The 24,661-nt window shown below is 39.1% G+C and overlaps 1 protein-coding gene across 1 annotated transcript in view; it reads right to left on the bottom strand.

The window, feature by feature from the left end:
- Positions 1-24,661, bottom strand: part of LOC131989755 (glucosidase 2 subunit beta-like) — a 176,554-nt gene that overhangs the window by 111,365 nt on the left and 40,528 nt on the right. Inside the window, exon 9 of the mRNA XM_059355074.1 lies at positions 2,977-3,060. Within this exon, the coding sequence (XP_059211057.1) occupies positions 2,977-3,060 (84 nt within the window). The remainder of the gene's footprint in view (positions 1-2,976; positions 3,061-24,661) is intronic.

Raw genomic sequence — 24,661 nt, 5'->3', positions numbered from 1 at the left:
GATCAACAACCATCCTGTCCCCATCTTAAACATAAGGAACTTCCACAGAAGATTATATTTAAAGGTACAGTACAGTTTATTTCAACAACCAATTTTTTCCTCACCTTTCAGTGCCGACTTGCTAGATGACCATAAATACATAAAATACTAAAACTGAGCGTCTTTACAGCCCCTTTCTGTTCAGTCCAACACGTGTCATCTTTGAAAAGAACATCTGCCTCGAGGGTCATGCTAGGACACCTCTGTCAACTTGGACTTTCAATAATCATAGCTTGAAACGTGGCTGGATTATAAAGTTAAAGGCCAAGATTGGTTTGAATGAAAAGATAAGTCAAGGTGTATTAGAGGAAAAAGAAACCTACAGTTCTACAATGCTTTTATCCAAAGCGAAGTACATTTGAGAGTTAATACAACAAAAGCAAAGATGAAGTCAAAAGACGACACATGAGTAAGTGCCATGGGTTCAGTTTGAGTCCAGACAAAAATAGCTGGGTATCATCGGCGTAACAGTAGCCTGAGTGTAGAGTTATTTCACTTTTTTTTTTGTTATATTTGTTTGACTTGTTTTGACTTTTCTTGTTTAATAATACAACATGGTTTGAAATTGTTGTTTTTTGCTTACACCTGGAAGGTTAGTTTTCTGGCTCATTTTGTTTTTTTCATTTTTTGTGGGAGATTGAAGAATCGATGAGGAGTCAGAGTGGAGATCAATACACGTATTTAATGCACACAACGGCAAAGGGATTCAGTTCTGACATGCATTCAGAAATGAATACAAGTACAGGAGCAAGAGTTCTTAAATACTCATGTGGCATGGTGCCAGTTATTCTTGGAACATGTAAACAGTCAAACATTGTCCATACACGATAAACATGTCATATAGATTGTGATGTATGTGGTCTGCGTTATCAACTTGTATGGTCAACAATAATAGCTGAAATCCCCAACCACTCACCAGCCATACCACAGTTATATCCCTGAAATGTCAGCATAACTAACAATAATTAAGCTAACATGCTGAACATGTTGGTTGAGCAAGAACCAAGGCAATACAGAATATCAATCAGTAGGATTAAAGAAAAACATCTGGCACAATTTTTACGAAACTTGGTGGAAGGGTGTAGTATGGGGCAAGGAAGAACCCATCGGTTCATTGGTTCCATTTGAACTGATATGAAAGGATCTGAAAGGATATTCACTTGAACGCCCCTTTAAGTCGGAACTACGAGGTGGAAAGTCGACTAAAATATTGTCACATCATTTGCTCTTCATTGTCACACAAATACTCAAAACAGCTATAGATGTGTTGTTTAAAAAAAGTTTAAACTAAGGAATAAAACACAAGACATCTTCTGCATAGTGTACACCTTAAACCCCATAAACACACCAAAGTTAGAACGAGGAATTTCCAAATCAGGAAAGGAGCGTGTAAATGCACCATTGGCCTTGTATTGGCGAGTCTGCACTCTCCAAGTAAAAATCTAGTTTTTATTGTTATTTAACTGAAACAAGACTTTTCGAAGCGTTATAAATCATCATTTTTCATGATTTGCCATTTTGTTTTAAAGACTTTCTTGGCGAGATCAGAACAGGAGCGTTACAGTAATAGATCTTGCTGAAACCATGAGTACAAAAAAAATGGGATGCTGTGTCAAACATAAAAAAATTGTGTGTATATATTTGCAAAAAAACTAAAGTTTCCAGCAGTTTTAGCATTAGATATCCCACATTTGTGCTGTATTAATTAAATATAGGTAGCAAAGGAAATCATTGCATTCTGTTAATGGAAGCATCTACCGGTAAATTGAATTACTCAAGAAATAAGATTTCTTAACAATGTCAGTTTTGGTTATATTTCTAATGTGGGCACTGAATTGAGAGCAGTGCTGCCACTGGTAACAATAAGAGTGCAAATAAAATCATTCCATTTCAAATATATATATATATGTATTTCAGTAGTGTTTTCATAAAAAGATGGGCGACAGGAGTTTGCCTTATAATTCACATTCTATGATGGAGCAACACTGAGATAAGTCAGGCGGATGGTGAAATCTAATCTGAACCCCAATGTTTTTTGTCTATGGAAATGACTAGCTTCTTATCGGCAGAGAGGGTTATTTGAGCAGATCCTCGCTGTGGCTTAGCGACGGGACTCAATCACTGCTGCCCAGCGATAGGCCTCACTTTCGTCCTCTCCCTCTCTCATCTTTTTATCTGGAGGAGCGGAAATGAAAGGATGGTATCTCGTACTCTCCACGTCCTCAGTTCAGGAGATGGAGAGCGGCACGGACATTTTCTTTTAGGCCTTGGCTGTCAGACGAAAACGTGGTTTATAAACCTGTGCTCGGAATGAAATATGTCGGCAGTTTAGAGACTCTAAATTAACACAGACTGGAGAACGGAAGGTATTATGAGGTTATTTGTGTTGTGGCTGTCAAGGTAGGATAGAAGCGTGAGATAAATCTAATCACGCTGTGGTAACTAGAAGAACATCACTTTGTCAAATCACCAGCGGCTACATTTATACCTCAAGGAGTAATCAAGCTTTTGCACATTTCGGTTAAGGGAAAACAAATTTTCCTCATTTTGTGCTTATCGCCTCAGCTTTTCTCTTGTCTCTACATTGTTTCTGTGTGATTCTGAGTGAAGATACCAGTGTTTTATTTTCCTATGTACACCTACCCAGCCATTGTAAGGAAGGTTTTAAGAGAGATATAGTTTAAATCTACAATAGGTGGCGGAAGGAAAGGGATCAATGGTAGATAATGGTTTGGTTACATAGCATTTATAAAGTCAACTAAAACAAATATACCTTATATAGCGTATACCCCGCTGGGATGTCAGAGTGGTACGAAAAAACATACGTCAATGAATTTTCTGGTGCAACTGGGAACTAATCGATGGAATAAAGGAATCAGGGAGTAAATTAATAATGCAGTTATCTTTAGTGGGTGTTAGAAATATGATGAAGCTCACCTTGACACTGTCCTCTTTTGTCAGGATGTCCCAGAGTGTGTGTTGGAACTTGGTGAGATCCATCTGATGGCCTCCCAATAAAGCCTGGGGATGTAAGAGGTAAAAGTATTATTTTTAACGAAGCCAGACAGCAGCACAGTATATTAATCAAACATGGAGCCTCCGTATCTTTACAGGCACTCAACATGTATGGCTTTCTCTTTCTCTTGTAAATTCTTAATAGAACCTTATACATGTGTACACATCTTCTCAAAAGCACATATACTTTCTGACACACATCTTGAGATGCGCACAAGCTAAGCTCGCAATCTCGCATCTATTGCAGAGTGCCTGCTGGCCCCACAGGTATGGGCTTATAAAAAGTGCATTACATAACTGATAATAAACTGCATATCATCCATCTCCCATTCAGCCCACCTCCCAATAATCCCCGCTGCTATATCTGCTTATCTATTCAAGTCACTCTCTCATTAAATCAGCTTTTACAGCCAAACGGAAGAAGTTTACTGCTTATAGAAGTCAAATACCATAAATCACCGGGTAGGCTGTAGTTATACAGATATACTGCATGTTTTAATTCACTAGAGGACAAACACATCGTACCTCCTATCTGAATAAACTCCTGCAGGAAAAAAAAGGGGCTGGGGGGGATTGACAAGCGAATTAATCTGCTGCCTTTTGCCAGCTGAAATGGAAGTCAGTGAGGCGGTGCGTACCAGTGGATGCCCATCAGTCACAGGACCTTGTGCAAGGCCTGAAAAAGCTGAATGTGATGCTGCTGCACATTGGGAGGTAAAGGATGGGGACGGAGGGGTGGAAGGTGGTGCAGCTTTCAGTGTTTATTCATCTGAAACAGTGTCCCCTGGAAGCCATTTTGGCAGCAATGTATCACAGCAGGCAGTGACCTTTAGATACTATGCACAATTAAGCTAAGCTAATAAACACGACTGTGGATCTGGACATTTGGACTAGAAGGCAGGTGCTGTGAATCACCTTGGACGTGAGAGGAGAAAAGTTCTTTTGTGCTTAGGTATTCTTTGCGGAGCCAAATTGAAATGTGTTTGTTTGAAGCGCATACAAAATACGCTGTGTGCACTGAGAGGAAATGAGCTGAATGCAGCTGAAGTTCACGGTTTGTTTTGCAGTATGCAGTCTTTATCCTTTGTTATTGGTGACACACTCTTTGCATCTTGAGATTGACCTTTGTTAGACTATAAGCAAAGGTTTGGCTGGATAGTAAGCTGTAGCAGAAGTGAAACAATCGGTGGATTCATCAATTTAAGTGAATTAACAAGGAAAAATGTCAAATATTTGCTGGCTCCAGCTTCTGATTGGTAAGGATTTGCAGTTTTTCTCAATGTTAGATTATTTCAAATTGTTAATAGTTGAGTTTTGGACTGTTGGTTTGTGTTCAGTGTTTTTTCAGAGCTTGTGATGAGATTTAACTGGAGCAATAGTCAAATCAATGACCTATGAAAAAAGTCCTTATTATTGGCCTTTTTTGTACACTTGGCCGAAGAAAACAGGGAGTCAATGTGAAAAGAAAAGAAAGAAAGAAAAAAGAAAGAGCCTTACACCTGCATGCCTTCTAATGGCCACTAGGGGGCGACTCCACTGGTTGCTAAAAAAAAGTTTATGGTCTCAATCTCAACTTTAAATTCTTCTTCAATTCAGCATGATGTTCATTTATTATATTATAGTCCCACTTAAAATGCATTTTATAATTATAATATAACATAAATACTTGCTATAAAAAGTGTAAGTACAAAAGTGTGGAAATTGAGACACAGCATGGGCTTGAAAATGATTGTACTGCTGTTTGTTAGACTCTCAGTAGCAGCAATCCTCATTTTTCTCCCAACTGTTTTACACTTATCAAAATAAACATATCTGCTTGTATGGCCAACAGTTCAAAAACATGAGAACGATTGGGGAACTAATGTGAACCTTCTCCACTCCCACGGTGTACAGCTGTAATGAGCTTCAACCTTGCCCAAGTTAATTTATTGAAATATAAAAACAAAACAAACTCCAGCTAACAACAAGGGAGCAAGGTGTTGTTTGCAGACCGAAATGCTACAACTGTGGGTGAAGAAAAGAAAGTAATAAAAAAAAAGCCCTTCTAAATTGTCAAATCTTCAACAAAACTGTAACTTTAAGAAATGTTATATGAATGTTGTCTTGTGGGGAAAATTGCACATTAAGCATCCATCACTTTTATGTAGCAGCACAGTTAGTCTGTAAACTGTATCTAAACTGCAATTTCTGGTAGATTTGAATCCTGTTATGTGAAAATTCACCAACCATTCCGACAAATAAGCTCTACAGTTGATTTAGTCAAACTAACACGAGGGCTGATATAACAGTATGCAGAGATATTGCCTTATAGAGAGAGAGGGAGGAGAGAGGAAAGATCAAATAACATTGCTACATACTGTGTTATGTTATTTGATAGATTCAGCTAGTCCCAGAAGCACAGTTCTACAAATACCACTTATATCCACCTGGCAAGAGAATATTGGGTTTCTAGTTATGAAATGCATCACCTTGCAAATATGTGGAAACAGCACAAACAAAAAGATGAGACATCTATTACCATGAGCCCACACAACTGAAAATATTACCACTCCCACACAGTATTAAAGCATATAGCTAGTGTGTGCATAGTGAATGTACACATATATGAGCGGAAAGTCACATATGTAATAAAGCTGCCAGCTACTTCTGTCAGATTGTCTCATCTTAGCATCTCAATTCTGGGCTTTTATCCTCAGTCGAGTACTCTGACAAATACAGCAGCAGCGAATAGTCACCGCTAGTGATTCGCTTTCGTCCCCTTTGACAGACTGTTGGACACATCGACCAAAATAATAGAAGTCAGAGGCAGATTTCCCAAGGTAGCAAGAACACTGGTCATCTCAGCTGATACCGAATGTTACATACAATCCCTCCGAGTCCAGAGGTCCAATTTGAAGCCCAGATGGTTCTCACTGAAACCTTCCCTGGTAATTTCAGCTTGGACCTTTTTTGGAACAAGTGGCTCAAATCTCCAGTTTAATTTGGTGATTAGAGATTATTCAAGCAAACCTGGAGTGATTGCTCCATGCTGCTCTGTGGAACTAATGTATTCTACAACCCCAGCAGGGGAAAACCAGGTAACACTTTCTATGACTCCCATGTCTATAATGCATGATAAAAATACTTAGAAATGTAGACTGTATCGTAACTATTCATAAATATCCATAACGCTTCACATAAACCGTAAAACATTATCAATCATGTTTGAATTACTTTAATAATTGCTGATCACTTTGTTTTGTTTTTGCAAGGATCATAATGTATAATTATTAAGATTAATTACTTTTATTTTGTATTTCTAATGTATTATATTTCTCATTGATTGTAACTGAAATGATTGATTAAAATCACTGTCAGTGCATTATGATTTGGATGGATGGATGGATGGATGGATGGATGGATGGATGGATGGATGGATGGATGGATGGATGGATGGATGGATGGATGGATGGATGGATGGATGGATGGATGGATGGATGGATGGATGGATGGATGGATGGATGGATGGATGGATGGATGGATGGATGGATGGATGGATGGATGGATGGATGGATGGATGGATGGATGGATGGATGGATGGATGGATGGATGGATGGATGGATGGATGGATGGATGGATGGATGGATGGATGGATGGATGGATGGATGGATGGATGGATGGATGGATGGATGGATGGATGGATGGATGGATGGATGGATGGATGGATGGATGGATGGATGGATGGATGGATGGATGGATGGATGGATGGATGGATGGATGGATGGATGGATGGATGGATGGATGGATGGATGGATGGATGGATGGATGGATGGATGGATGGATGGATGGATGGATGGATGGATGGATGGATGGATGGATGGATGGATGGATGGATGGATGGATGGATGGATGGATGGATGGATGGATGGATGGATGGATGGATGGATGGATGGATGGATGGATGGATGGATGGATGGATGGATGGATGGATGGATGGATGGATGGATGGATGGATCCTAAACTTATATGGCTTCATAAGCTTGTTTTTAATGCATTATAGACACACCATGGCAAAAACGTGACCAACAATTATAAAGAATAATAGTTGACCTTATAAGTCATTATAAAATGCTGTAATTATTGTTATAATGTATTATATTACATTATAAGTCCTTATAACTATAATTACACCGTACTATATGTTGATTATATTGCATTATAAGTTTGCTTGTAATACATTTTGGGGACAGACTTCATAGATGCTATTATTTGACTAATATTTGAAACCTATTAGGTATAACCTTAGTCATCCATCCCATCTATTATCCTTAAACGATTATCCGGATTTGGGAGAACATGTAAACTCCACAGAAGAGGAGTCACACAGGGATCCTGTTGCTGTGAGTACTAACTGTAGCCCCAACCCTAATATTTGAAACCCATCAGGTATAACCTTAGTCATGTGAAAGATAAATGTAAGCTGCCAGTGACAGTTTAGGGAAGAGAAGACTGTTGGACACATCGACCAAAATAATAGAAGTCAGAGGCAGATTTCCCAAGGTAGGAAGAACACTGGTCATCTCAGCTGATACCGAATGTTACATACAATCTCTCCGAGTCCAGAGGTCCAATTTGAAGCCCAGATGGTTCTCACTGAAATGGATGGATGTGTGGATGGATGGGTGGATGGGTGGATGGATGGATGGATGGATGCTAAACTTATACGGCTTCATAGGCTTGTTTTTAATGCATTATAGACACATCATGGCAAAAACATGACCAACAATTATAAAGAATAATAGTTGACCTTATAAGTCATTATAAAATGCTTTAATTATTGTTATAATGTATTATAGTATTACATTATAAGTGCTTGTAACTATAATTACACCGTACTATATGTTGATTACATTGCATTATAAGTTTGTTTAAAATACATTATGGGGACAGACTTCATAGATACTATTATTTAACTGACTAATATTTGAAACCTATTAGGTATAACCTTAGTCATCCATCCCATCTATTATCCTTAAACGATTATCCGAATTTGGGAGAACATGTAAACTCCACAGAAGAGGAGTCAAACAGGGATCCTGTTGCTGTGAGTACTAACTGTAGCCCCAACCCTAATATTTGAAACCCATCAGGTATAACCTTAGTCATGTGAAAGATAAATGTAAGCTGCCAGTGACAGTTTAGGGAAGAGAAGACAGGCTATTTGCTGACAGTTTATTAAAATGTAACTGGTACAAGTGAGCTTTATATAAACTGAATGCATGATTACAGTAATTGTGACTTAAGCATCAATTGAAACATCCCTGAAGCTGATAAGCCACATAATAATCTTGCTATGCACAAGCATGATTAGGCCACCTGAGGCAAAGCAATTAGGTAAAGGAGAATCAAACTTAATACTCTAAAGCTTTTTGGCTAACTTCACTTAGATCTGCAGAGGCATAATCTTAACGGGAAACATTGATGCAGTTGAGCTTTAGCTTATCCATCATTCCTTGCTTTTACATTTCTTAATGTTAGTCAGAGTCACAATAAAAATAGGTATTTTTAGACTTCAAAGAGATTTGGTTTGGACCATATTAATCAGGACATGTTTAATGGAGCCCTGCAGTCTACACTGGAAACCTTTAAACTTAAAGGCCACAGAAGAGTATGTTTCATAAATGACAGTGGTCCCTTTGACATTTATTTACCTGTAATAACTTGTCATCATCAGCTCTACCTTCAATTAAAGCCCCCGCCTATTGCATCTTTCCAGCAAAGTTCAATTTCAGCCTTTAATGATGTAAAACTCAGGTGTTGTTGTCAGATTCTTTAACCATGCTAATGAACAGGGCCTCTCTTCTTAAGATAAAAGCAAGAAAACAGGCAGATGGATCGATATATAGCATCGCATCAGTCTATATTTTGCTCAGTATCCGGGCCCAGGGAACATTTCATAAAGGCCATAGGGTCGGCTTATCACGGAGCTAAATGCCAATGTAATTATTAGTGTCTGGAGATAGTGGAAAGGGAAGCACATCCTGCGGCAGTACACATATTTAATTAATAAATGTCACTCTGTAGAGGGAGTGAGGGGAGTGTGTGAGAAAAGAGAGAGAGAAGCAGGAAGGGAGGGAGCCAGAGTGACAACAATACTGATCCAGACTTAAGTGCACAGACACACAAACGGTACACGTAGAAATGCACTCTAGACAGAGATTATACAAGCAAGAGAGCATGACTATAAAAAGCTTCTTAGTTCAACCCTCATTTAAACCAATATAGAGATATAGGAACGAATATGATTATATGTTGAAATAATCATAGTTTCACATCAGGAAATAATTTGCTCATTTAGTATATAGCAAAAGTGTGTTAAATCTTTGGAACCCTAAAAAAGGGTTTTATTTTATCCTTTCTATTTAAGGTACAGAACAGCCATCAGCACATTAACATAAAACACGAATAGTCCAACAAGATCTCCAACCTAAACGACAGAATAGGTTGTTTGTCATAAAGATCCCATAAAGACCTATACAGTCATGGAAAAAATTATTAGACCACCCTGGATTTCTTCAATTTATTATTAATTTTAATGCCTGGTACAACTAAAGGACACATTTATTTGGACAAATATAATGATAACAACAAAAATAAGCTCATAAGAGTTTAATTTAAGAGCTGATATCTAGCCATCTTTCATGGTTTTCTTGATAATAATTTTGGTTATTATCAATACATTTAGTTGTACCAGGCATTAAAATTAACAAGAAATTGAAGAAAACAATGGTCTAATAATTTTTTCCATGACTGTATGATCGATTTGCGGTTCATGGTACAGCGGAGCATTCTAAAAATAGCACCGAGGTTGTTAATAAAAAAAGGCTGCCGTTTCTGTGAATATGGCTACAAAACCACAGAGCTAGGTTTAGGGGCAAAAAAAAGGCATTCCTGGTAAGGCATTATAAAAGATTAACAATATATATAAATGCATGGAAATGCCGGAAGTGAAGTAGTTACAAGGAAAATGTGATGCACAAAACAAGGCACGGAAGTTCTGTTGTTTAAATCTCATCATTTATTTTTGTTTTTACATGGTACACAAGTCGTTTGGTCGACCCATCCGCACCCCTTCCCACCCTCCACAAGCCCAAATGAAACTCTTCATCGCCATCATTTATTATTGCGGCCACCAAAGGACAGAAGAGGGCAGGCAAAAACGTAAATATGGGTCAAAAACGTAAATATGGGTCATATTTTGCTACCTGTACAAACGACCTATGGGGTTGTTTTTGAGGGGAGTAAAAAATATTTAAGTAGCTTCATGTTGGATGTTCAATAAAACACAGAACACATAAACACAGAATAATGACTGTGTACACTTCGGTGCACAGATGTACCACCTGCGAGCACATGTGCGCTTTGACCACCAACAGAATCAGCATGGTTGGTTCACAGTGACACAGTTTAGTGGCAAATCAATTACAGACCCAGCTTTAAATAGACAAGTGAAACTCAAATCACCCAACCTGTTTCACTGGAAACACCCAACCAGACGTGTTCATCAAGAGCAGCAGTAACACACTGGTTCATATTACACATGTTCATCAGTGAAGATTGTGTTTTACCTGTGAATGATCAACTGTGCATGGCGCTTGGAGAATACAGAGCCACCAGAAATTTTGGAAAGTCTTTGTGCACTGCTGTTGTATTCACTGTTGCTGGTTGACATGAACACCAACATTAAGCTGGAGGTCAGTGACCATCCAGTGTGTTTTGGAGTCGGTATACTTTGGAGTTTGAACACTGAGGAGAGAAATGTATCTTATTTTTAGCTTTTTGGAGGCATTTGTACACGATGACTTGGGTCAAACCATGTTTACTGTATTAACATTTAAACAAAACCACCATCTTTCCCTTATTCTACCAAAATGTTATGTTGCCTACTTATCGTATGTCCCACTTTCTCTTCTTTTAAAGGAAATCTGAAATCACATCAAAAGTGTGACCACTAACTGGATTTGAGACAACTTGAACATTACTTTTTATTGCTGTTATATCCTGTCTGGGTCTGTGTGTGTGTGTTGTGTTGTGTGTGTGTTGTCTCCTCTATTTGTATCTTACCTATGTAATTGCTGTCTTTTATATTTGTATTTATTTTTATTTTTTTTAGGGACTACGGATGCAAACTAGCAGCCTTGCAATAATCCGGCATATTTACAAAGATGTTTATCGATGTTCATTAATGTGTACTGTCCCTATCCAAAAATAAAGTATTTGTATTCGTATTCCTAACTCTAAACCTTAGCACTTCCTATGGGAGACAACGTGTTCCAAAGAAAGATATATTTGGCAGCAGAAAAAATTCTCACCACAACATAATTGGAAAAACAAATTAGTATTATATCAACATAATTTCTAGCTGTCAGGGTTGAAATAGTTTCATTGGAGAGTCATTCTTGGGAGAAAATAGAGGAAAGTTTTCAATTATGGAATTCTGTTCTTCGCTCTGTGTCGCCTTTCAAACATGTGTGATTGACAGCTTCATTAATTAGCTGGTTCGACTTTAAAGAATGGTGAAAGAATAGCGGTCAGCCGTACGTGGAATATTACACGTGTGGTTTGTCATTTGGCTGGATTTTTCCACATAAAAAGCAATTCCAAGTGACAAAGGCAAACGATATCTGTGTGCATAGCTCGTTTCAGCCAGGCATCAAAACCAATTGGGTTTGGTAAACAACTACTGATACAAGATCGTGGTCATTTGCCCTGGCACATAGAGGATTTTCCCCAAATGTACAACACATACTGACCTTCCCTATATACCTATATAGTCTTTCTTCAAGGCAAATAAAGCCTTTTGTTGTTGAATGAAGATAATGAATGCAATGCTCTGCTCATACCCATACCTGTCCAGTGACTAGCACTAGCATGGCTGATAGCCAGCAATCAATGTGACCGATCTACAGTCCCAAACAATATATTGTGTGTCATCACTGCAGAAGGAACTGATAAACATGTTTTTATGTGTGTAAGAGGCCAATGCAGATCAACAAAAGACTGTATTTAAACTAGAAGGGCACTCAGAAAGTGCAGATCTCAGCCATGGCCATGTCCTGTCTTCTCCCTCCAGACACATCTTAAACATACTCTGCTATAATTATTTTTTATTAACATGGTTTGCCAACAAAAAAAATACTTTGAGAAAGAGGTGGAAGCATATCTACTTTTCCCCTTACTGAGAAACTCTTGATCTGGCCTCACGCCGTGCCCACCAACGCTGTAGTTTGCGTGCTAGGTTGACCGATGAAAGAGCAGTGCAAGCCAGCCGCAGAACAGCTTGCAGTCTGCAGACAATGGGGTAATACAATACAATAATATCAGTTATATTGTTACCGTGTATTTTCTTTCTTTTTACTGAAACATCCCCAGTGTGCAGGAGGTTTCAGGTTTCTGATTGATTAACTTTTTGACAGTTGTGAGTAGGGTTGGGTACCGTTCACATTTGAACCCATTCTGATACCAGGACCTGGAATTTGGCACCGGTACCTTTGGGTTCTTTTTTTCGTACTCTACTCTCTCTGTAAGAACAAAAACATAATTTCAACCTCAACCAACCACTTTCAGCTCGCCAGGAAAGAGACGCAAGCACGACCATAAATGATAATAAACCTGAGGTTAGGAATAGGGCTTGTAAGCAGAGGGTCGCCAGTTCAAATCCCAGGACTGACAGGTCAAGAACTGAAGTGCCCTTGAGCAAGGCACCCAACCACACCCACTGCTCACCGGGTGCAGAAATCTGCTGCATACTGCTCCTCGCATGGTGTGTTCACTGGTGTGTAAAGGATGGGTTATATACTACGGTGGCCCTGAAGTGCAAATCACAACGGCAAATCAGAAAACAAAACGACAAATCGTGACTGATTGGACGGTGGTCCGTAGTCACCAGTCCAATCAGTGACGACTCATATCGCCCGAGGGTACCTACCTTTTGCGGTTTGGTTAATGTTGTTGTCGTTTCTGATTTGTCGTTGTGTTTTTTGATTTGTCGTTGTGATTTGCACTTCAGGGCCACCGTAATATACAGACTGAAATCTCAAATGAAACTTAAATCTTAAACATGGTAGAGCACTTTCCTCATAGTTTTTGTTTCCAGTCAATTGGCTAACATGCTGTAAGTACTCTCTCAATCAGATGCCCTCGCAGGTACCGAAATCAGGTACCGATTGATTTAACGTAACTTGGTACTTGGTGGTACCAACGTTATTTGGTCTGTACAATTAAATGTACAGAGTTCGGTACCCAACCCTAGTTGTGACGCACCTCATCTAACAAAACACAACATGCTCCTTGGATGTCGCAAGAAACAAATTTGCATACGAAAAATATCTTCTTAAACATTTCTTGCATCTGAACCAGTGACGTCAAACTACTGGACTCTAGTTTACTCCCACAAATGCAGAGACAAGAGCGGTGCACACTCATGCCACTGCTGTTCAGTAACAGAAGTCTGAGTCCCGTCTTACTTTGGTGGAGGTCAGAGAGGTCAGGTGTCCTGTCTCTTTGCTTTTCCTGCTGTCAAGGAGTATGCACACAACAGGCAGCTTGTCACACAGGAAGCAAGTTTCCATGATGCCCCCATGCTACTTTCTCGCTCCTTGCCCCCCTCAATCACAACCCCCTATCTTGGAGTGCTACTTGAGTCATGACTACACCTGGGACCCTCTCGCCTCAGTGCCATTTCTGTCATTGGATCAGCTGCTGACTCCAGCCCTATATCCCCTGTCTTTTGTTCTCTGCCCACGTATTAACTCTGAGCTGCCTGGAGAACAGAAAAGTAGTTGAGGCAGCTATGAAAAAAGAAAATAGATCAAGGTCCTGGAAAGCTGCAAAAAAAGATGTCTCTAAATGTTTCTTATGCAACAATTTCTATCCCTCTTACACATGTCTTCTGAAGGCGACACTGCTAGGCACACAGAAGTGGGTATCCTTATTTGGAAACAATAGCAGGCGTGCTTCTGAGGCAACTCTGTTAAGCTATTGCAAAGCAGATGCTTTTTTCTCTCGCCAATCAATTTAACACCTACACCTCCCCTCTCCTCCTTCATGCTGGCTTTGGCTCATCAGTTTTAAATGGCACAAGGCTTTCTTGCATTGTTCTTTTGACTTACTCAGAGGACAAGAAATGTCTCTGCTGAAGTAACAGCCCTATCAAGCCTTACTCACCAATAGGTTGGGTCAGCACAGACAACAAGAATAAAGCACTGAAAGAATACATTGTACAAAAAAGCACAGTGTTGCAGTATGTGAAGACTCACTGTGTTCTTATACTTTTGTAGAGGCAATTATATTTCAGAGAGTCTGTAAAAACAGGATGAAGATTTGGAAACATTTTTTCCCCTCTGAATCTTGCGCGAGACAGAATTGCAAGGGAAAAAGCCATCTGTGTCTGACTCTTATCCCTGGCTTCTCCAGAGCCTGGATGAGCCTGAGCCAGCAAATGTCAGTCGGATAAAGACCAAGCCTGACAGACAGACACAGGAGTTTTGTCATTCCGTGTGTCATCCCTTTGCTAGCAAGCCCAATCTTTGCCGGTCTCAAAAGCCCTGAGATGATGGGGGAAGGAAACATTCTCAGGGTGAACGTCAGGTTGTGTAACTCCTCCAAGTGCCACAATAGCTGAAACGTCGAGGAGGTGCACTATTCTGGTGCCCCTGCGGCCTTTGAGAGCTTTCATGATTGTCTTATGTGCTGCGTGTCAGGGTCACCATGGAAACACAAAACACTTCAACCGTTTCACCACAGACGGATACGAGGTTCCTCAACAAGATGTTCTTCCAAAAGCCAGTGGTCCGTCTGGGGTCAGAAGGACATTAGATGTGACCTGATGTTAAGAAAAAAATGCAGATTTCTGCAATTCATCTCCAAATAAATGCAGTTCAGCTGGATGTGTGATGCTTCAGACTGAAGAATAATAAGCAGGTGATTATTTTTTATATAATTTCTTAGCATGTTACTGTGATTATTAATAATATGTTATGTTAATAAGTTCTTTTGTTAAATAAATTATTCTGGTATTTTCAAAACTGGGTCTTTTATCATAATCATGGCTGATCTGACATTGTGTTATTCGTATATCTATGTACAGTTAGCCACAATAGCTAATCAAGGGAAATATCTTTTGTGCAGTGGTGGAAAAAGTATTCAGATAACTTTTCTTAAATAAAAGTACTAATACCACACTGTGAAATTACTCCACTACAGTAAAGGTCCTGCATTCAAAACGTACTGAAGTAAAAGTACAAAAGTATCAGCATCAAACTGTAAAAGTGATCTTAAAGTATCAAAAGTAAAAGTGCTTGTTATGCAGAATGGACCCACGCAGATTGTTATATAGTTATATTTTGATATAGATTCTAAATAAATTAGGAAGCAGCATTTTAATTTTCTCATTTTCTCAGTTTAACTACTTTAATATACTGTTATGAAGTTTAATTTTAGAAAATGTTGCATCACTTGAATTTATCATATTTTCTATGTTAAATCTTGACCCTAAAAGTAACTACAGCTGTTGCCTAAATGTAGTGGAGTAAAAAGTACATTTTCCGCAAAATTGTACTTAAGTATAGTACTTGAGTAAATGTACTTCCACTGCTTTAGTTTTCCCTTTTGTTTAGACTCGAAGCTAAGTATTTCAAATTATTAAGGCAAAATGTAGGTACATTTGGATATCTCTGGCTACCTCCATCATAATACATTGGTTCCAATCTGTACAACTGATGAGTGCAAAGTTAGTATGACCTGTAAACAGAACAGCCACATTGAAGAGGATAAAACCTTGGTTGAAAAATACCAACATTTTCCTTTAAAGTTATATATCTAAAAAGAAATGTCCCTTTTTTGATAGCATTCATGGACAACATTTTTCAGCAATAGACATTCAATGTGTTTACATTCTGTTATATCCTCTTTAAAAAAATGATGTTCTTAATTAATTAACATTCCTGTACTGGATTGAAATTGCCTTTACACACATGAGGGATTCACAGGAAACTATGCAGCGTGTTGTAACTTTAAGTCATCCTTAGTGTTTATGTTCTACAGCTGTATCAAAGCTATTTAAAAAAAACACACATTATGATTTTCATACTGTCTGTCTGAATATACTTGTATTTACCCTCCGTCTCTTTAAACGACCCTCCTGAAAAAGCCCAGTATGCTCTGATTGTTCAACATTTCATTGTCTTCCGCATCCATGCTCTCAGCCCCATCATTGCAGCCGGGGAATGACTGTAATGTCACTATAGAGAGCAAACACAATGACGTATTTTTGTAGGTCGACCCGGAAGTAGCATCACCATGGGATCTGTTGAGAATTTGCCGATGGGATTTTTGCATTGGATTTTGGATTCATTGCAGAAAATAAGCACTGTGGCAAACACACATTTCTGATGCTTACATGTTTTGTTCGGTAGGATAATCTTCACAAATGAACACCAGTTTTATTATGTTTAAAGCGTTAATGCAGCCGACAGATGTAAGAAGCTGACAAGCTAGCGAAACGGTAGGCTAATGAATTGTTTATTTACATAATTTACAAACTACAAGGGTTTGCAAGAGCACTGAGAAACAAGAATAGAGGCTGTAGGGCGGACCAGTGAGCGAGTTCCCATCCATGTCCAGTGTGATGACGTGTAATATCCAAGAGAACTACTGTAGTCTCATTTAGCTACTTGTTAGCAACCACCTATTTAAAGAACACGTAAAAACTCCCAAATTCCCAAGTGGGGGTATTTGCTAACGTATTTTATGTCGTACAGCAAAACACGAACAGCTCTTTTAGCTGGTGAGAGGTTAGACCCCATGGCGCTAAAATGCGAACTATTTTCCTGGTTTAAGAACTCATTTCTGTGGCGCCCTATTGCATCACATTATACCAACAGTCACCAACAGCATAGTTGTGACATTTCAGCCTTACAGAAGTTCTCATGGCTCATTTAAAGGGACAGTTTCTTAATATGAGCTGTGTGCATTCCTGCTTGGATTGAGGATTTAGATACTTTCACAGTATTTATAGAGATCCTCGACCGGCTTCATATTTAATAAAAAACAACAACATGGAAATCCCTTTTAAAATATGGGGCCTTCTTTACTGCAAATGCACAAAATATATTTCTACTATTTCAGTTTAATTTCTGTAAAAGTAGCTGTGTTGTTACCACAACAGAACCATAGGTGTCGCCAAATTAACGAGGCCTGAAATCATCAGGGTTGCAACTTTAGCACTGTGATACTGACTCTAACCAACCCACCCCAACTATACTGTAAAAAATGGAACGCATGTATATAAAATAAGCCGATTATCCACTTCCTGCCATTAGCATAACTTAAAAATAATCCCTCTAAAATGTTCCAGAGATGTTCGGGGGAATATTTAGAGACTGCTTCCACTGCTCAAACATCCTTTCTGTTCTTGTGATACAGTACAAGATCACCGATCAATGCGTTCACCTGGGGAAGCACCAGCATAGATTGTCCCAGAGGAAACCGATGTCTATTCTCCCTGGACGTTGCTCATTGCACAGTGTGTACCCTGTTCTTGAGAGCTGCAGTTACACGGGTGCAACATCAATAGTATTTGTCAAGTGGTTAAAGCTGATAAGAATACAAACGATTGCCTTGAGCTTGCTTTAAGGCTGGTTTGTCAGTACAGCTTGTAAGACAGAATTTTCAGCGATGGAGTCAAAGCGGTACAAACACGGCTGTGTGATTCAACTTTCTTAAGTCTGACAGGGTTGTATTTTGGTATACAAATCACTTTTTCTCCGATTATTTCTCATAATTCTGTAAAAACAACAACACTGCGTCTTTAAATCTAACGCAAATGCAGAAAAAAGTGGCAGATGCACAGATAGTAAAGAGATATTTAGACATATAGAAAGCTACCTATGACACCTCTTGATACAAGACCTCTTTCATGACTTGTTGGAGCAGCATAAAGCGATACCTCTTCACTTTGCTCCTTCCCGCTCTTGCCTTTGACCTCCCACCGGTTCCATTACCTGTTCCACCTGCGCGACCTCGAGCGCATCCAATCACGGCCGTTACATAACAAAAAACGAGCGCGGGGAAGATTAGAGGTGCAGAGGAGACGGAGGGCAGGGCGAGAGATTGAGGAGTGTCAGGTGTGCAGCATGAAACAAATAAAAAAAAAAGTCTTTCACAGTTACCACCGAAATCATTCGTGGTAACCCCCTCCTCCGCCTCCCCTCACTGTCCTCCTATCTCAAAAGAACATGACACATTACAGCGTTTTTTAGCAGGTCAGTTTTCTGTACCTCGGCTCTACAAACCGCATATCACTCCACCTCTGGTTTCAGCCTGTCATTTCGCATTATATAGCTTGAAAGCACTCCAGCTGGGGAGCAAAAACATGACTCGTGTGATGGGAGGTGATGAATGGTACTGAGGGGGGAGAGGCGTAGATAACCCCCTCCTCCCCCCCCACCCTCAGCCCAGCCAGCCTCATATACCCAGAAGGCTTTTAACAAGAAGACTTGTTGGAATAGAAAAAAAACAGATATGCAAAGCTCATATATGGCTGCCTCTGTTTACAACCACCTACATTCTACCGTCTACATTACCCAGATCACACGGTCTAATCTGTGTATGCTTTACCTCTACTGCCGTGTAATCCACAAGCAATCACAGCATGGCACAGCAAGCCTGTGCATACACTGTAAAGCAACAGCATGGCCTACATCCATACAGTCGGTTCAGTAAGACTGGAATCCTAAGTACAGCTTAGGTCTGCAGATATTAAACTTCTAGGTTACTCTCAGTGACGTAAGAGCCTACATTGCTCCAAATAAAGGCATTTCAGAAAGTTAAATACAGACGGTAAGAAAAAAAACTGCTCTTGTAGTTGCATCCAGACCCAAAACTCTCCTCAGAACACACACATTAAACCCCTTGAATCACTGCGAGCTTACGAAACCTCCCCACAAATGCATGAAAAAGGAAATTCTTGGAGGCAGATGAGAATTGTTCATTTCCGGACAGGAGGGATCTCTCTCTTTCTTTGAGAGAGCGAGGCAGAGAAAACAGCACCAGGGGCCCAGCCCATGACAAAACAAAGAGATTAAATGACCTGTGAATGTGACTTTCCATTTTTTCCATTAGCTCGCACTCAGCTTAGAGGCCTGCTGCCCCCTTCTGGAGGCTGGAGAGACACCATCAAGCAGAGATGTACTGTAAAGCCTGCCTTCCCATTCACGTGGCTCTAACCTCACAGTCTTTTGGGTTGATTAAATGTGCAACAATTACAGTCAGGGTTACAGCTTGACTCGAGATATAATGAGCAGTTTATGTGCGGCATTGTATGAGAAGTCAAAAGCCATTCTACTGTATTCAGTGCAACATTTTAAAAGCCTACACGCTGATTCAATATGCATCACTAAGTATTTCTATTTACTAATATCTCGCACATTCAGTCAGGATCTTAATTGGTGCCTTTAAGATAAAAAAATAGCTGAATCTGGCCTCTTGATTTACAATACAAAAACAGAATGCTAATGCCGGGCCCCCTCTGAAGTGAGATTTCACTGTTGGCTGAGGCCAAATGTCAACCAGCCCAAACAGATGGTGTGAAGAGCCGGGCGAGCGGCTGACCTTGGTTGCTTGCGACGGTGGGGTGGGAGGGCAGCGCGAGGCGCCGGGTGTTTGTTTTCTGTGTATCAGTGGATGTTGTGAACATCAAGAGAGCTCAGTGTTGTTGCCAAGATAGAAAGGTGAAGTCACGTCAGGCCGGCTTGCTTTGCAGGTGCTTTCTGCCTCTGTGGGATGCTGTCAGTCTGTCACCATGACTGAAAAATGTCAGATGGGTAAAAAGGTATAGGGAAGGTTTCTGCTGTAGAAATTACATATTTATATACAGTACGTACAGCATATCCAGTATACTGATTAACCCTTAATAAGGCACTCATTGAAATACTTGCAAATTCCAAATTTTAACCCTAGAGAATATTGGAGGGTATTACATACAGCCAGAATGTGTAAAAAAAAAACATATGAAAATAATATTTTGAGAAAACAGTTGACGAGATTAAAGTGGCAAATCTACAAGAAAAAAATTTACAGATTTATGAGATTTAAAGTGGTGAATCTGGGAGAAAAAAGTTGTTTTTTTCCCACTTGTTTCTCGTAAATCTGCAACTTTTTTCACACAGATTTGCCACTTTAAATCTCTAAAATCTGCGAGCTTTTTCCTTGTAGATTTGCCACTTTAATCTAGTCAATTTGCAACTTTTTTCCCAAAATATTACCTGAAGTTACCAAATATAGTTCTTTGCCTGATAAAGGGTTAATTCACATCTCCATCGCTTTAATCATATGTTATTGCGCTATAAACAATCAAAATTAATAAAAGTGACAAATCTGTGATCAAGGAAGTGAAAACCATAAAATATTTAGCATTTCTGCTTTTTGTTTTAAATTAATGAATTATCTTTATTTTTGGTTATATACTGTAAAAAACAAATTTCACACAATTTATTATCATAATTAAAACTGAAAAATAGGAATAGGCTGAAGCACATGGCTTATTTTTGCTTATTTTATATAATCCAAGAAAAAAAATACTCATAAGTGAATTGATTAGCATCAAATATTATACATTTCTGACAACAAACAATCACAACTAATGACTGTGTTGTATCAGTATTTCTGACACAATTTTGAGAGCATTTTTGTTCAAAGTACAATAATACTGGGTGTCCAATTTGATTCTTGATCAATTTATATCTTCTTTAAGTGCTCAGGATTTGTACTTTCAATTTTATCAAATGTATAGTTAACTAGATGAATCATTTTGTATAGTATAGTAAAAGTATGGATACTATTGACAACCTTAACTTACTAGAAGAGTTCTAGTATGTAGACGTTGAATGAGAATAGAATACAACTTGAAAGCAGCTTCCTGTTCGATGAAGAACAAAAGAAAAAGGAAACATTTAGTCTACTGGTGCTATACCATACCAGATCTTTCTTAAAGCTAGTTATAGATGCCACAGAGTTCATTATAATGAGATCTTTAAGTTTCTGTTTTTCCCTCTGTCCATGCACCACTACCTCCTAACTATACTGTCTTCATTCCTGCCTTGTTACCAACTAACGACAGCCCTTCTTCTGTATATAGGAACCCCTGGAGTATAGCTTATATTATTAAACTGTGAAGCAAGCGCCAATTCTACACCCAGTAGCCCGCTGTTATGGGGAATTCCCAACCTTTATTGCACCTACAGCAATGTTTCACTTGCAAAAGAAGTGAAATTCTTGCATCTTTGCTCTCTTCTCATCACCAAGTGGTGACTTTTTTTCTTTTAATCTGGTGATTTATTTCGTTCTCCTGTTCAAAAGAGAAAGCAAAACATATCCTATATTGGGTCTCTTGAGTTTCTGGTAGACTGGGTAAGGGGCTTTGAAGGGAGGTGGGTGGGTAGATGGATAAGTGAATTTCACCTCTGCACAAATGCCCATTTCTTTGAGAGAAGGCAATTTCCTCCAGCTCTGTTCCCCAGCACATACAGTCCGAGCTTGGTCACACATCAGTGCCTCTGAGAATGTATTGTCCTATGGTTATAGCCAGAAGAGAGGACAGTCTTCTCTCTCTCTGCAAGATTTTACTAAGAGCTGATTTAGTGCAAATGTTTCAGTTTGAGTATTGAAATGAAATCTGCTCAGGTCTCTGTGCCGCGTTTAAAGGAGGCAACTTGACGAGAATGGCAATGACAATGACAAGGCATTCTTCCTGGATACCTATGATTACCTTCTAAAAGCGAGTGAACTTGAATCTACATTCGCAGTAGTTTCGACAGGAATAGAGGGCAATAACATAATGATAGAATACTGAGGAAGCGCCACGCCAGAATATCCCTCTTCCCTCCCGAGTAGTGCCTCCTTTGATCATCAAATTGTTCTCCTGAAAATCCTCTCTGTTCTTGAATTATCTGGGCCGCTGAAGTGGAAACTAAATTTTCTTTGGAGACCAAAGCTTCTTAAGAGAAAGGGGAAAAGAAGGGGGGGAAACTAATAAAAAGGTGTGAAAATGACACAAATTGAATAAGCGTGCAAAAACAATATATGGCCCTATCTCGGAGTGTGACAGGAGGAAAGTAATCAAGGTCTGCAAACATTACGACTGAGCACCAATGAGGAAATAACTTTTTTTTCCCCCTTTCCTGTTCACATACTGTATAGAAGAAAACAGCATGAAAACTCAGTGTTATTATGTTCTCTCAACAACTGTGTTATTTTTTCATCAAGCTGAAAGGATTTACACATATTCGGGGTATGCACTGGCTGTACGGCGACATAATTGCAGTGTTAAAGTCGCCAGAAAATGTATTTCTGTGATAGAAATGCCAACTAGGCAATAAGCAAAGAATTAATAGTTGGTTATGGAGTAAAATGGCTTCTCTAAATCCCTCCCAGTGCACAGAATTAACTTCTTGTATGGTACAACTGTTGCTGCCCTTGGACCTCAGGTGCTAACACGGGGCCGCTTGTCACTTCTAATGTAAATTGCCTGTTAACTACTGTCAATGGCGCCCCGTTTAATTTGCCCGGCTTGATCACCGCTTGTTTTGGTTGCAGTTAAGCACACATTTTCATATTCATGCATATTCATACTGATTCATCCTCTTCAGATGCAGTTGAATTCATTAGGAAAGCCTCCCCGTTAGCCAGCAGAAATAACAAATGAGCACTGATTTTTCCCATCCGGCACTCTTTCATGTTGGTGAAGGCTTTGGTGCTGCTTCGCTTTTTGCTTTTTTTATCCCTGTTATAGACTAACACCACAACATCCGAACAATTCCTCTAGTTAGACATTTTACAGCAGCTAAAATTAGCAAGCCAGTGCGAGATACACATTGTCACCCCAAAACAGTGTAGAGGACATTTCTACCTCTAACCATAAACACCGCAAACTTAATTTGTGAAAAATTTGAGCATCTCTGTAAACACATTTTCAGCAATGTGACAACCTACTCACAAGCTGAACTTTTCCTGCCCTGCAGTAGGAGAACCCAGCAGACGCTTTTTTTTTTTCTTTTTTTTTTTACAGTGCTGGAGTGTATGATTGTGCATACCAATTGCCATTTAAAGTAGAAAAAGGAAGAGGGAGAAGTAGAGGAAAAATTGAGCTCTAGCCATTTTGTTTACAGCCAGAGATTTTGATATGTGCTGCCTGGTAAGAGGGAGGCTCAACAAGTTTAAAGTGAAACCGACAGCCGCATTCTCACACATTGCAGCTCGAGGGAAGAATCACTGTTGGGAAACTGTGCTCATCCTGTTCAGAATTCAAATGAATTTGGAAGGGACCCTGTTGTACGAGTGGAGAAAACAGTGAACCTCGGCAGACAGTCAGTCAACCCGAGCAGGATAGAAAAAGCACAGGGAGGGCAAGGTGGATGAAGATGAAGATCAGATGGTTGAAAAATGATCAACAACAGGACCTGACTCTATGACTAATAGTGGATGTGAACTGGATATAATCGGATACGGTGCATGCACTGCAAAAAAGCCAACTTGTATTTTTTGGCCTAAAACAGTGATTTAAGTTGGTAAAACTTGGAAATATAAATTATTGACATTTAGGGCAATGATGTAAGTTAGCACAACAAAGGAAGCCAGTTGTCTGCTCAAAAACAAGTTTGTGAGTTGTTGTTACTTATATCTTTAAGTTGGGGTTCACAACAAGGGACAATAGTTCTGCTAACTCTTATTTCTTTGTTGTGAAAAGCGGGAAAGCGGTGAAATTCATTAGCGAAAGCTAGCGGCTAACGGACGCTAGCGGCTAACGGATGCTAGCGGCGCTGCTTGTTACAGCACCAAGAGTAGCCATTGCAGAAGTTAGCAGAAGTAAAGATTAATAGTTATTACAATGTAAAATTATAAGTTAGTACAACTTACAGTTGAGTTGACAAAAATCTGAATTCAGAGTTGAGCAAACTCAAAAACAAAACTTAAAATATTAAGTTTAATTGTCCAACTTAAAATTTTATTGAAGTTTGTTGCCTTGAAATTTTGAGTTCACCCAACTTTTCTTTTTTTGCAGTGTGTATGGATGATGGCGTGCAATAGTGAGCTTGTACTTTGATTCAATTTCACAACCACCAATGCTGTAAATACTTTAAATTAATCAACAAATAGCTCCCAACAAATTTACTCCTGTTTGCTAAGATCTACAGTGAACCAGTTGTTGGAGGAAATTACTTCAAAGTTCAAAGTCTAAGTTTAAGAAACAAAACTAATTGTGAGAAATGTATTGCAAGATTCACTACAGGTGAATGGGGTAAAATGTTTAACCAATATCAATATTTGTTGATAATAACCAAAATCATTATCAAGAAAACCATGGAAAATGGCTCGATATCAGCTCTTAAATTAAACGCTGTTTTTGTTGTCATTATATTTGTCCAAACAGATGTACCAGGCATTTAGATAGATAGATAGATAGATAGATAGATAGATAGATAGATAGATAGATAGATAGATAGATAGATAGATAGATAGATAGATAGATAGATAGATAGATAGATAGATAGATAGATAGATAGATAGATAG

Source organism: Centropristis striata, chromosome 17, assembly GCF_030273125.1.
Source record: "Centropristis striata isolate RG_2023a ecotype Rhode Island chromosome 17, C.striata_1.0, whole genome shotgun sequence".
NCBI classification, from domain to species: Eukaryota; Metazoa; Chordata; class Actinopteri; order Perciformes; family Serranidae; genus Centropristis; species Centropristis striata.
This window is presented reverse-complemented; position numbering and strand designations above follow the sequence as displayed.